The 15,091-nt window shown below is 44.9% G+C and overlaps 1 protein-coding gene across 4 annotated transcripts in view; it reads right to left on the bottom strand.

Moving 5' to 3' along the window:
- Positions 1-14,835, bottom strand: part of Dlgap5 (DLG associated protein 5) — a 37,655-nt gene extending 22,820 nt beyond the window's left edge. For 3 of the 4 annotated variants that reach the window (XM_021222784.1, XM_021222781.1, XM_021222782.1), the window contains exons 1-6: positions 11,829-12,064; positions 9,069-9,262; positions 8,857-8,919; positions 7,902-7,986; positions 7,696-7,815; positions 6,376-6,446 (exon numbers count right to left, since the gene is read on the bottom strand). In XM_021222784.1, coding sequence (XP_021078443.1) covers positions 6,376-6,446; positions 7,696-7,815; positions 7,902-7,986; positions 8,857-8,919; positions 9,069-9,262; positions 11,829-12,063 — 768 coding nt within the window. In that variant the 5' untranslated portion in view covers position 12,064. Of the gene's footprint in view, positions 1-6,375; positions 6,447-7,695; positions 7,816-7,901; positions 7,987-8,856; positions 8,920-9,068; positions 9,263-11,828; positions 12,065-14,711 lie in introns of those variants that run through there. The other variant, XM_021222783.2, reaches the window with a different exon arrangement.
- Between the last annotated feature and the right edge of the window lie 256 nt (positions 14,836-15,091).

Genomic DNA, 15,091 nt, shown 5'->3' with positions numbered 1-15,091 from the left:
GGGAAAGTAAAAACTAATAACATTCAGAGGAAAAATACTTTTTTTACTATATGTGTATTTGTTTGGGGTGTTCACACCGTGGCATGGGTGGGGTTAGGACACCAGGTGTTGGTTCTACCTCATAGGACCCAGGAGTCAAAATCAGGTCATCAGGTTTGACAAGAGCTTTTTTACCCACTGAGCCATCTCGATGGCCCCACAAAGTCAATCTTAGTAACTCTCCCTTTAAGCCCAGCTGGCTTAAAAAAGATTCACTCTCCATTCCCTGTGGTGATCTCTTGCTTGTACAAATAAAACCTGTCTGAAGGTCAGAGAATAGTCTACCACTAGCTAACCATAGCGCGCTCTCTCTCTCTCTCTCTCTCTCTCTCTCTCTCTCTCTCTCTCTCTCTCTCTCTCTCTCTCTCTCTCTCTCTCTCCTTCCCTCCCTCCCTCCCTCCCTCCCTCCCTTGCTCTTTCTCTCTGATCTCTCAGCATTATCCTCAGTATCTTACTCAGGGTTTTTATGACTTAGACCAATGAGGAACTCCACTTATATTTTGGAACCCAACATGCAGTGAACATTAACGACATGACAGGGGCAAATCATCCCACGAGGGTCCCAGTTCCGCCCTGAGAAAGCCACCAGCTGCCATGAGCTCACTCAAGCTGGCCGTGCCTCATGCCCAGCTACTCCCTCCGTCCAACATTGAAGGATTACACGGTCCATAGAACTCTTCTCTTTGGATCCAGCAGTTGACCCAGGTTTTATGTAGACTAAGGGACACACCTCCAGACCTCTATGGAGGATTTGTACCGACATCAGTAAGGCTCTAGGCAGGTTTCTTACTCCTGAGCGTGAGTTTGTTGATGTTTTTTTAAAGGTTAAGGTTGCATTGTAGGCTGAGAGACTAGGAACTCAAAATAGTTCCTTAAAAATATTTTTTCCGGGGCATCCAGAAGACCCGCCCACACAGGAAAGAGATCAGCCCCTCCAAGACCCCAACCCAGCAAGCCCAGCTTCAGGAAAGACATCAGCCCCTCCAAGACCCAACCCCAGGGAGTCCAGCTTCAGGAAAGAGATCAGCCCCTCCAAGACCCCAACCCCAGTGAGTCCAGCTTCAGCATCCCCAGCTTCAGCTGCAGTAAGGAAGGAGACCAGTGGAGACGGAAAGACCTCACCAGCACCCACTGGAAGAAGAGATGGGAAGAAGACAGAATAAGAGATCACTCAGCAATAGAAACACCAACATGACCCCACCAGAATCCAGGGATCCAACACCAGCAAGACCCGAAAAGCACTACATAGATGAAGAGGAGACAGACCTTAAAAATTATTTCATGAAGATGATGGAGACCCTCAAAGAAGAAATGAGGAAATCCCTTAAAGAAATAGAAGAAAAAACAAACAAAAAAATCCATGAAATGGGGGAAAAAATTCAAGAAATAAACAAATCTCTCGAAGAATCTAAAGAGCACCAAGAAAAAACAACCAAGAAAATTAAGGAAACAGCTCAAACAGTTGAAGGATTGAAAGCTGAAATAGAAACGATAAAGAAAACACAGAATGAAGGGATGCTGGAAATAGAAAAGCTCGGTAAACGGTCTGGAACTAAGTATCACCAATAGAATACAAGAGATAGAAGAGAGAATCTCAGGTGTTGAAGACTCATTAGAGGATATAGAGTCGTCAACCAAAGAAAATCTCAAAACCAACAAATCCTTAACACAAAATATCCAGGAAATATGGGACACCGTGAAGAAGCCAAACCTGAGAATTCAACAATAACACAAATCGCAGAAACCCTACAAACTCATGGAGATTGAACAATGCACAATTGCACCATCCCTGGGTAAAGGAACAAATAAAAAAGAAATTAAAGACTTCCTCGATTTCAATGAGAATGAAGACACAACATACACAAACTTATGGGACACTTTGAAAGCAGTGCTGAGAGGAAAGTTTATAGCAATAAGTGCCCACATGAAAAAACTGGAGAACAGTCATACTAGAGAATTAATAGCACAGCTGAATGTTCTAGAACAAAAAGAAGCAAACTCCCCCAGGAGGAGCAGACGCCAGGAAATAATCAAATTGAGGGCTGAAATCAATCATGTAGAAACCAGGAAAACACTGAGAAGAATCAATGAAACAAAGAGTTGGTTCTTCGAGAAAAATCAACAAAATAGACAAACCTCTGTCCAAACTAACCAAAAGACAGAGAGAGAACATGCTAATTAACAAAATCAGGGATGAAAAAGGGGACATAACAACGGACTCTGAGGAAATCAAGAGAATCATCAGGGCATACTTTGAAAATCTGTACTCCACAAAATTTGAAAATTTAAAGGAAATGGACAATTTCCTGGATAGATATCACTTGCCAAAACTAAATCAAGAACAGATAAATAATCTAAACAGACCTATAACCCCTAATGAAATAGAAGCAGTCATCAAAAGTCTCCCAAACAAAAAAGCCCAGGCCCAGATGGCTTCAGTGCAGAATTCTACCAGAAATTCAAAGAAGAGCTCATTCCAATACTCGTCAAAGTATTCCACACAATAGAAGCAGGAGGCTCACTGCCAAACTCTTTCTACGAGGCTACAATTACCTTGATACCCAAGCCACACAAAGACACAACTAAGAAAGAGAACTATAGACCAATTTCCCTCATGAACATTGATGCAAAAATACTCAATAAAATACTTGCAAACCGGATTCAAGAACACATCAGAAAAATCATCCACAATGATCAAGTAGGCTTCATTCCAGGAATGCAGGGATGGTTCAACATTAGAAAATCTATCAGTGTAATCCACCATATTAACAATCTGCGAAAGAAAAACCACATGATCATCTCACTAGATGCTGAAAAAGCCTTTGACAAAATCCAGCACCCCTTCATGATAAAGGTCCTAGAGAGATCAGGGATAACAGGAACGTACCTGAATATAATAAAAGCAATATACAGTAAACCAACAGCTAACATCAAACTAAATGGAGAGAAACTCAAAGCAATTCCTCTAAAATCAGGAACAAGACAAGGCTGTCCACTCTCTCCATATCTCTTCAATATTGTACTTGAAGTTCTAGATACAGCAATAAGACAACAAAAGGAGATAAAGGGGATACAAATAGGAAAAGAAGAAGTCAAGCTTTCACTATTTGCAGATGATATTATAGTTTACATAAGTGACCCAAAAAACTCCGCAAGGTTACTCCTAGAGCTGATAAACACCTTCAGCAATGTGGCAGGATACAAGGTAAACTCAAAAAAAAATCAGTGGCCCTATTATATACAGAAGATGAAGTGACTGAGAAAGAAATCAGAGAAACATCACCTTTTACAATAGCCAAAAACAGCATCAAATATCTGGGGATAATGTTAACCAAGGAAGTGAAGGACCTGTATATCAAGAACTTTGTGTCTTTGAAGAAAGAAATCAAAGAAGATACCAGAAAATGGAAAGATCTCCCATGCTCTTGGATTGGTAGGATCAACATAATAAAAATGGCAATCTTGCCAAAAGCAGTCTACAGATTCAATGCAATCCCTATCAAAATTCCATCACAATTCTTCAAGGACCTGGAAAGAACATTAATCAACTTTATATGGAAAAACAAAAGGCCCAGGATAGCCAAAACATCCCTATACAATAAAGGAACTTCAGGAGGCATCACCATACCTGACTTCAAGCTCTATTATAGAGCTATAGTCCTGAAAACAGCTTGGTATTGGCACAAAAATAGGCAGGTAGACCAATGGAACCGAATCGAAAGCCCTAATTTTAACCCACACACCTATGAACACCTGATTTTTGACAAAGAAGCTAAAACTGTACAGTGGAAAAAAGAAAGCATCTTCAACAAATGGTGCTGGCATAACTGGGTACTGGTATGCAGAAGACTGCAGATAGATCCATGTTTATCGCCTTGTACAAAACTTAAGTCCAAATGGATCAAAGATCTCAACATACATCCAGCCACACTGAAACTTTTAGAAGAGAAAGTGGGAGATACTCTGCAACGAGTTGGTACAGGAGACCACTTCCTAAACATAACACAGGCACTGAGATCGACAATTAACAAATGGGACCTTCTGAAACTAAAAAGCTTCTGTAAGGCAAAGGACACAGTCAAAAAGACAAAAAGGCAGGCCACAGAATGGGAAAAGATATTCACTAACCCTACATCTGACAGAGGGCTAATCTCCAAAATTTACAAAAAACTCAAGAAACAAGTCTCCAAAACAACAAAGGATCCACTTGAAAGATGGGGTACAGAGCTAAATAGAGAATTCTCAGTAGAGGAGGCTAAAATGGCCAAGAGACACTTAAGAAAGTGCTCAACATCCTTAGCCATCAGGGAAATGCAAATCAAAACAACTCTGAGATACCATCTTACTCCTGTCAGAATGGCTAGAATCAAAAACACCGAAGACAATTTATGCTGGAGAGGATGTGGAGAGAGAGGAACACTCCTCCACTGCTGGTGGGAGTGCCGACTCATACAGCCTCTTTGGAAATCAGTATGGAGATTCCTCAGGAAAATGGGAATTAATCTACCACTAGACCCAGCAATTCCACTCTTAGGCATTTATCCAAATGAGGCAGGTTCATACAACAAGGGCATCTGCTCCACTATGTTCATAGCAGCATTGTTTGTAATAGCCAGAACCTGGAAGCAACCTAGATGCCCCTCAACTGAAGAGTGGATAGAGAAAATGTGGTACATTTACACAATGGAGTATTACTCAGCAGAAAAAAACAATGGAATCTTGAAATTCGCAGGGAAATGGATAGCACTGGAAGAAACCATCCTGAGTGAGGTAACCCAGTCACAAAAAGACAAACATGGTATGTACTCACTCATATATGGATTTTAGATATGGATCAGGATAGTGCCAGTCTGCACTTCCACAGATAGATAGTCTGGGAAACAGGAAAGAACCTAAAAGATATGCATATATGCATAGTACCCAAGAGAAGAGGATGGAGACAAGATCCTCTGAATGGATGGGGAACACGGCGAGGGTGGGGGAGTGGGACCTGGGAAGAATAGAGGGTGTAAAGAGGAAGGGAGTTGGTCATGGGGGAACAGGAAGCTGAGGGGGTGGGGGTAGAATAGGGGGAAGAGGGAATCATAGGATCGAAGACAGATCAGGCACCAGAGTGACCTCGAGTGATCTAAAGGTATAACATCATTTGGCAAGCTAAGCAATAGTGGAGGGACCACCTCGAATGCCCATTCCTGATAATGAACTTGATGTCTATAACCATCCGGGAGCCTTCATCCTGTGACTGATGGAAGCAGAGGCAAACACACAACTAATCACTGAACTGAACCCAAGGAACCCAGTGACAGAGAGAGAGTGTTGAGCAAATTGGCAAAGAATGGGCTGGCAAAACCAGCAGAGACAGCTGATCTGAACAGGGGAGTGCTCTTGGACCCCAGACCGACAGTGGGGAGGCCAGCATGGGACTGATCTGGACCCCCCAAATGTGAGTGTCAGTGAGAAGGCCTGGGCAACCTATGGGGCCCTGAGCTGTGGATCAGTGTCTATCCCTGGTATACATACTGTCTTCATGTGCCTATAGCACAAAGAGAGATGCTCTCTCAGCCTGGACTCTTAGGGGAGTGCCTTGACCCTACCAAGAGTAAAATGACAGACTCTAGATATCCCCTATGTGGAAGGATTTGGCAATAGGGTGGGGGGGGGGGAAGGGGAGTGCGGGAAGAGGGGAGGGAGAGGGAACTGGGATTGACATGTAAAACAAGCTATTTAAAATTAAAATAAAAAATGATTAAAAAAAAGAAAAAAATATTTTTTCCGTCTTTTAGTTTCTACGTGTGGCGGTCAGAAGTCAGTCCTCTCCTCCCGCCGAGTATGCTCTGGGGATTAAGTTATGGTCACCAGGCTTGGCAGCAAGCACCTTTACCTGCTGCGCCATCTGGCAGGCCCACGTCCTGTTTTTTTGAGGACCTCATTACCAGATGCTGTTAGAAACTCTAGCTTACTGAATTCTCTACAACTCTGTATAGGAAATTCTGTTAGAACTGGGAAGATAAACTCTAATTATGCAGTTAATTGGAACCTGCTCTAGCTGATCCCAAAATCAAAACATCTCACCCCGTAACTAGTTCTTGTGAAACTGTCCCAGCTGTGTTTTTCTATTCTCCATTTTCTCTGTTAATCAGATTATGCCTTCTTAAAAAGCTCAGGGTTAGATTAAGACCCCAGTGTCAGTAAACCCTTGTGACGGGTCATCACGCCTAGGCTTTAGCATGTGTGCAGGCTCGCCCTCAGAAGTCTGCATGCTTCGCTTCAGCTGTGCAGGAACCGACGAGACGTCAAGGCATTTGGAGACCAGCAGACCAGACCCCGGTTCTCTACCTTGTCAGGGTTAGCATCCACCTTCCGGGCAAGTCTGCCTCTGCTCGGCCCCACTCTTTCCGATTCAGTCTCTAAAATAGAAAATGACGTGAGATACCCACTTTAAAACAGATAAGCAGTGCTACATGACAGTTCTAGATCACTTGGTAAAGTCTGAAGGAGAAATAGGACATACGTTTCAACTTTCATGATCACCAAGACACATCATAAAAGGGGAGAAAAGCAAGTGAAATTTTCTGTCAAATACAAACCATCTGCTTTTCAAAATAAAGGTATGTCCCCTTTCTTTTTTCCTGATTACCAAATCCATGCTGATTATAATGAAGACGGAACCGGAACCGGGTGGTGGTGCCACATGCCTTTAGTCCCAGCACTCCAGAGGCAGGCGGATCTCTGTGAGTTCAAGGCCAGCCTGGTCTACAAGAGCTAGTTCCAGGACAGCCTCCAAAGCCACAGAGAAACCCTGTCTCGAAACACCCCCACCCCAACCAAAAAAAAAAAGAAAAAAGAAAACGGAACCAACAAATCCTTTCGCCAACACTAAACCAACCAACTAACCAGAACAGCTGGGCAGCCTGTAACTTCACAGGATCACCAGTACAGGCTAGCCTCAGCTAACTAGTGATTTCACAGATCACCAGTACAGGCTAGCCTCAGCTAATTAGTAACTTCACAGGAGCGGCAGTACAGGCTAGCCTCAGCTAACTGGTGAGACCCTGCTCAAAAAAAAAAAAAAAAAAAAAAAGAAACCAGACTGGCAGCTAGAGAAAGCGCTCAGCAATTAAGAACATTGCTTCCTCTCAGCCCCCTCGTGGAAGTTAACCATCATCTCAACTCCAATTCCAGGAGAGAAGATGACCTCCTCTGGCCTCTGTGGGCACAAGTCATACATGTGATACATAGACATACAGGCAGGTAAAACCCACACACATAAAACAGAAATCAACCTCGGGAACAAAAGAAAAATAAACCAACAAAAGACAGTCCTGAGCAGGAGTTCACTTGGCAAAGAGCTTACTATAACGTAAGCCCTGAGTCTAGACCCCAGCGCTGGCTCCCGGAGCTTACCAACCAGCCAGTCTAGCTGAATGGGCAAGCTCCAGGGTCAGAGACTGTACCCCAGAGAGCAAGGGGAGGAGTAGCTGAGGGAGCTATCCAGTGTGGACCTACAGCCATGACTCCATTTCCAAGGTGACACTTCAGCATCCGTTTACACTATTTTTTGTTTATTAACACACTGTATTTCAGGGTTGGCTTTTTTGAGCTGTTCTTGCTCCTTACAAAGTATCTTACTGTGTGTGTATGTGGACAGTCTCTTACCATTAACAACTCTGGTGACTGGCTTTCTCAAGGCATACGAGACTGTTCGGGCCACCGGCTTTGTCCTCTGGGTAGCAGCTGATCCAGTCACTTTCCCTGATGACACCACGGGCTGCACAACTGGGAAGAACAATCGGATGTGTTTTGTCATTCATAAATTGTTCCTTTGGCGGCACCAAGTTCATCATCACTGCTAATGTTCCTACCTTTTTTCTCTTTGTCCAATATTTTCTTTTCAGAAGTTTGTCTTTGGCCAGATCGTGTTGCTTGAAGAACATTCTTACTGTCGATCTTTGAAGAGAATTAGGTACTTTGTTATTTAACTGCATAATAAATCAAAACACTTTTAACTTGTAAGTTGATCTCAAAAGAATCAGTAGTTCAAGACCAGCCTCAAACAATAGAGAGATTTATGAGTCAGGGCTACATGAAACCCTAGCTCAAAGACAGACAAACAAAAAAGCAAACCTAAACAAACAAAAGCCACAAAACCAAACAACAGCCAGGAAGCATGCTGCCACATGCCATGTGCTCACTTGAGAACTCTGAGAACACTAACAACATTAGCTGTGGCTTTCTTTGAGGTGAGGCCTTCTTGTGCTGCCTAGGCTGGCAAGCTAACCCTGCTTCAGTCTCACGAGGAGCCATGAGTGGTGAGAGTCTCACACATCATGGTCTAGGTAGTTGATCCGGGGTAGGGTGTGCCTAACCTGCACTGGCAGACCCCTGGCCTCTCTGATTCCCAACATGGCTGGGGGCAGAAAAAAAGCTACAAATTACAACAGCAAAACACATCTCTGAATTTTACATTTCCATTTCTCTTAGGCAGAAAGCTTTTTCTTGGGGTTCCTTCACTTCCTTAAATGTGTCTCAGTCTACTCTGCTTTTCTCACTCTGATCCGCATTTCATGCAGTTAGTTTGCAACGCATAGCAGCAGCACAGTGAACAGCATCGTAAAGATGAGGTCTGGGATGGACCACATTAAGAGGCACTTATGCAAAGGATGCTCTAAGTCACCACTAATTTTCACACTTTCAATCCAGGTAAATAAATCACTATGTTTGTAACCGATTTTAGGTTGAAAGTGGAATTACAAATTTTTGAGGGGGAAAACGGTACAACATGTTATTTTATTATCAGTTATCTTTACACCATGATACCTTAGTGTGTTCCATGTGGTCTCTGGCCTTTGATCTTGTAATACGCCCATTGTATGGAAAAGCCTTGAAACAGTAAAGAAAGACCCATTAAAAACCAATAGTCAAAAGTTTATTCCATGTCTCAGTTTAAACTTTCCCCCAAGTTAAGCAGCGACTGGTTTTGCTGCTGGGCTAAAGGAGTCGTCTGCTTTAAGTCCCGGTCACAAACACACCTTTTCCAGCTCAGCTTTGACACTGCTGCGGGCTGTGCTGAGAAAGCCGGGCGCTGCAGGCCGGTAGAGCCCCACCTTGAAGACTCCCCGCTTAGCTTTCTCTCGCTGCTCTTTCAGCTTTTGAAGCTGCTTTTCTTCTTTATACTTCTGGAGGAGCTGCTTCCTCTGGTCACTCAGGACCACTTTCTCTGACCCTAAGGGGAGGAGAGTGTCAAACAGTCCATAAAACATTTTAGACAAAATATTACCAAAAACTCTTTGGTTGTCTTGGATCATTTTTTTTCCCCTTATTTTTTTTTCCAGACAGGGTTTCTCTCCATGTAGCCTTTGCTGCTCTGTAGACCAGGCTGGCCTTAAACTCAGAGATCCGCCTGCCTCTGCCTCCCGAGTGTTAGGATTAAAGGCAACGACTTCCTGGCTTACATCAAATTTCATCTGCTAAGAAATGCTTTTAATCCTGTCCTGTTATTTCTTCAACACTGTAAAACAGGTTATTTCAAGCTCTAGTCAATTTGAAAACTGTAGTCACTGTGTGTGCCTTCATTTGCTCAATTAGAAATAATATTGGTGAACTGATTACCTCAGGCCGAGTCACTCAATGATTCAGATCAGGACATTTGGTCTGCCTTCTCTTATATTCAACAAGATTGAAAAGTGCTGTTGGTATCTCTTGACACACATCTACAATCTATCACTTGAGAGGTAGAGGCAGGAGGAATGCAGGGTCTTGGCTACCCTGGCATTAGCAATGCCAGGCCGGACAAGGCTATCTATTGAGACCTGGTCTCCAAAAACCAAAGGCTCTCTTGGGAGTCTACAGTTCAGCGGAAAGCACTTGCTTGACAGCCTAGCACAGGCGAGGCCCTGAGATGCCACTCACACACAGAGCCCAAGAGGACAGCCTTCCTCACTGGGCTCCAACTTCTGAACACAGCTCTTCCAGCAGCTCTACCTCCCTACCTCAGTGGGTCTCTGAGCAACAACCCTGGAACTTATTACCCTGTTCGGTCCCCCTTCACAAGTCTGCTGACCTTTGTTCTAAGAAGCATCATACCTTGGTCATTTCTTTGAATTTCATTCTCTCTATGAAGACCGCCCCCACGTAAATTTTAGAAGCTTCTCTGTGAATTGTCTTGTGTATTAGTTAGGTTCTTAGGCCCAGTCCAAGCCCACAAAAAGAAGTGGGCCCTTGATGGGGCTTTTTGTTTTTGCTTATTTCAAGTTTTTCACGTATTCCCAACCCCCATGTTTTCCTAGCATAGAAATTACATCTAAGGGTTTTATTAGACTCGAGTTCAATCTTCGAAGAAAGAGTATTATCCTAGCTGATATTTCCATTCTCTTGAACCTATTCCTATCTGACTTTCCCTTCATTCTCCCTGCTTTGAGCCAGGGTCTCACTATATAATAGCTCCTATGGCTTTAATATGCCTCCGCCTCCTGAATACTGGGATTAAAGGCGTGAGCCACCACAACAGGCCCCTCAATTATTTTCTTAAAAATCATCTCTCCTTACATGCCTAATAGGCATTCCTAACTTCAACATGTCTAACGGCAGGCTGTATTTATATATTTGTGCATACACACATATACATGCATACGTGTTTAATAATAATATAAGGCTATCAACTGGGGAGAGCGCTGGACGGTTTGGAGGGATGATACCCAAGAACTGGAGGGAGGAAAGGGGGAAAATGAGGTAATTTTAATTTAAAATTATTATTTTTTTTTTTTGAGACAGGGTTTCTCTGTGAAACCATTTTGGCTGTCCTGGAACTCACTCTGGAGGACCAGGCTGGCCTTGAACTCACTCACAGAGATCCACCTGCCTCTGCCTCCCAAGTGCTGGGATTAAAGGCTTTTGTGTGCCACCACCACCTGGCCAAAAAGGAAAAATTTAACATGTCCAAAATTGAACTCTTAATTTTAAAAATACCCTTTCCCAAAACGATTGTCTGCTACAATGTTCACTGCATATTTCAGCTGTGTTCAGACCACAAAAAAAAGTCTCCCTTTCAAAACTCTGATTCAAGGCCTTTTCCATTTCCTGACAGCTCTGTAGATAGGTAATTTTCTCTCTCCAAACAGACCACCAGGCCCAGTTCCTTTTTTCTTCAAATACATACTTTTCACCTCAAGTCAGAAGAAACAAAAAGGGTATTATTTCAGTCCTTGCCCCTCACATTTCTTTCGCATCACAAAAACAATACATATGGAAGAGTGTTGGACAGGGTAGCAGACTATAATCTAGTCCCAACACCACCCTTAGAACACCAAGTTCAGATGCACTGAGTGCACAGGCCACACTAGTCCTGAAAAATTATAAAACTTCTAGGGGCCGGGAAGACAGCTCAGCGACTGGGGTGTTTGCTGAGCGATCCTAACAACGAGAGTGTGATCTCCGGAGCCAACAGCATGGAAAGGAGCGCTAACTCCGCAACGCTGGCCTCTGATCTACACACACACACACACACACACACACACACACACACACACACACACACACACACACACACACACACACAGAGCTCGCATTAACGCCCGAGTATGTGCATCCCGTACACGCAGGAGCCTGCGGAGGTCAGAGGAGGAGTCAGACCTCCTGGAGCTGGAGTCCAGACAGTTGTGAGCCACCATGCCAGGAAGTGAACCCAGGTTCTCTACAAGAGCAGTAAGCACTCCTAACTGTTGAGACATCTCTCCAGACCCACTCTGACTTACTCGGAAAAGGGCTTACAATAATGAAAGGTCTTTACTTACTCGTTTTGGCACTGGCCCTTTCTGGAGCGCAGTCTTGAGACACCTCATGTATATCAACAAGCTCTCTCCCTTCCAATGGAATGTTGACATCTCTCACGCCCAAGTGCCTGTTTCGTTCATACACCTTATATCTGTTTTCCTTCTGAGATATCGACTTCCTGTGAGCAATGCTAGTTCTAATCATTTCAGTGCTTAAATCTTTCCGAAGCCGATTGGCAAATTGGGATAAAGGCATCCTGTCAAAAAAGAGAAATAGATACCAACTTGAATTGGATTTTCGTTTTATTTAAAAAACTGAAATCTGCCGGCGGTGGTGGCGCACCCCTTTAATCCCAGCACTCAGGAGGCGGAGGCAGACTGATCTCTTTGAGTTCGAGACCAGCCTAATCTACGAAAGCGAGTTCCAAGACAGCATCTAAAGCCACAGAGAAACCCTGCCTTGAAAAACTGGAAGGAAAAAAAAAATTAAAATCTAAGACCAGGTTGTGGTGGCTGGCTCACCTTGTAATTCCACCACTTGGGAGGCTCAAGCAAGAAGATCATTGTGAGTCTGTAAACAGTCTGGGCTATAAAGTAAGAGCCTCTCTCAAAGACCAAAATAAATCAATAAAACACAAGATTTCAGTCCATCTCCTACACCGCTTTGTGCTCCCTTAAAATATTAAAACACACAACAGAATAAAAATGAGTAAATATGAAAGTAGAAAGTTATCAAAGACAGGATACCGGGGCCTATTTGGGGTATCCAAGGAGGAAGCTACTTAACAGATAAAAGTGAAGCAGAGAAAAACTATAATCTGGAACAGAGAGGAGGCACCATGCAAAGTGGCAACAGAGAAAGTACAGAACTGTGTTGCAGAACAACTTTCTTAACCTTCCTCTGGTGATGAATAAAAAAACCTCTGCCTTTCTTCTCAATTCAAGAAGCAAAAATGGTCTGGGGAGATGGCTCAGTCCACTAAGTAGCTGCCAGTCAACCACCAACACCTCAGCTCATCTCTACCACCTAAGCGCCGGGCACAGCAGCACATGTCTGTGATTCCAGCCCTGATCTGGGCAGGGACAGGTGCTTAACCAAAGCTCTGGCCCAGCCAGCCTGACTGAATTCATGAGCTCCAGCTTTGATGAGAAGCTCTGTCTCAAGAAAAATCAGAAAGAGAGCTCTTGGTTTTGTTGTTGCTCAACAAAACACCAAGACCAAAAGAGCAAGTTGGGGAGGAAAGCGTTTATCTGGCTCACACTTCCAGATCACAGTCCTTCATTGGAGGAAGTCAGGACAGGAACTCAAGCAGGACAGGAACCTGAAGGCAGGAGCTGATGCAGAGGCCATGGAGGGGCGCTGCTCACTGGCTTGCTCCCTATAGCTTGCTCAGCCTGCTTTCTTATAGAACCCAGGACCACCAGCCCAGAGATGGCAACACCCACAATGGGCTGGGCCCTCCCCATCAATCACCAATTAAGAAAATATCCTACAGCTGGATCTTATGGACCATCTTCTCAACTGAGGTTGCCCTCTCAGATAACTCCAGTTTGTGTGTCAAATTGACATAAGACTAGCCATAAGACTAACAGGACACAGCGGGGGGGGGGAGGAGGCACATCTTTAATTCCAGTACTTGGTAAGCAGAAACAGGATCGCAGAAACAGGATCTCTTTGAGTTCAAGGCCAACCTGGTCTACAGAGCAGCATTCCAGGACAGGCTCCAAAGCTACAGAGAAACCCACCAAACCTGAGGTGTTGGTGGTTGACTGGCAGCTACTTAGTGGACTGAGCCATCTCCCCAGACCATTTTTGCTTCTTGAATTGAGAAGAAAGGCAGAGATTTTTTATTCATCACCAGAGGAAACAAAAAAAGGCTAGCAGGACAACTGACCCCTTGTCCGTTTGACAAACATTATCACTATTAAACCATAACCTTCCGTTTCTTATTCATCTCCAAGACCTCACATTAAAAACATAAATACCTTTAAAAGTCCAAAGTCTTGCTAGGTGGTAGTAACCTATGCCTTTAATCCCAGCACTCGGTAGGCAGAGGCAGGTGGATCTCTGTAAATTCAAGGCCAGCCTGGTCTACAGAGCTCACAGACTCTAAAGCTACACAGAGAAACCCTGTCTCAAAACAAAAAAAAAAGAAAAAAAAAAAGCCAAACCAAAACAACAACTACAACACAAGCCCATAGTCTTTACAAACTCAAACACACTCAAGTTTCAGTCTCTTTAAAATATGCAATCTCTCTACAAATCCAAAATCTCTTAAAGGGTCAAAGAATTGAAGGTAAAAAATAAATAAATAAATCAAAAAAGTATTGGAGAAGTTCGGAGAATTTCGGCCGTGGGCTCTTGTAAGACTAAAAATGAAACTAGATGCCTTCTCACTTCAAGAGGGAAGAACCAGGGCTCAGTCACAAGCAAACCAAAGCAAAACCAAAACTCCAAGTGTAAGCAGCAGCACGTCCGACGCCTGGTGCTCGCCTTCTGCGGCACACACGGCTAGTCTTAGGCTCTGGCCAGCCCCGCTGCACCGCCGCCGCCGCCGCTCTTCTTGGTCGCCCTACGGTGCCGGCATCTCCGAAGCTCTGGGGTCACCCTTCCGCCGCAGCGGGGCTGCGCCTCCTCCTAGAGCCTCTCGCAGGCTCTCTGGACCGGGGCCCGACCCCGGGTCTTCTTCATGGCCCCCTTCGGTCCGGGGTCCTCAGCGGATGCTGCGGCTGCCCCTCCGCCGACGGCCTCTCCCAGTGCCAAGCCGCCGCTGCTCTGCACGGCCCCCGCCCGCAAGAGCGGCAAGGGCTCCCGGCGGCGGGCACCTCTCGGGGGCCATCAGTGCGCTCCCTGCGGCCCAGGCCACTCTCAGACCGGCGCGCAGCCAAGGGAACCCTGCTTACCTGAAGGCAGCGTCTGGACACGTCTCCCCACGACCCCACAACAGCAGAGAAGCCTCCTCCGCAGAAGGGACACCCGAAGCGGCCCCGAAGCGAACTTCCCGCGGCCGGCCGCTGATTGGAGGGACTTGTGGCCACACTCCCGGAAGTCCCGCCCCTCCCCTCGGACGAGGCTGGCGATAGGTTGGCTCTGTGCGACTTTTGAATTGTTTGGAAGGCAGGGGCTTGGCCGAGGGAGGGTGATGAGGGCGGCGGCAAGCAGGCAGCGAGCCTCCGTCCCGGTGCAGCGGGCGGGAGCGGTGAAGTTTTCTCCTCGCCTCACCAGGTCGTTTGTTTGTTTTTTTTTTCCCTCATCTCCTTTCATTTTAAGAGATTGTTTTCCT

The sequence above is a fragment of the Mesocricetus auratus genome, unplaced genomic scaffold, assembly GCF_017639785.1.
Source record: "Mesocricetus auratus isolate SY011 unplaced genomic scaffold, BCM_Maur_2.0 Super-Scaffold_100048, whole genome shotgun sequence".
In the NCBI taxonomy this organism is placed as follows: Eukaryota; Metazoa; Chordata; class Mammalia; order Rodentia; family Cricetidae; genus Mesocricetus; species Mesocricetus auratus.
The sequence above is the reverse complement of the archived record's forward strand: the minus strand, read 5'-3'. Positions and strand labels throughout refer to the sequence as shown.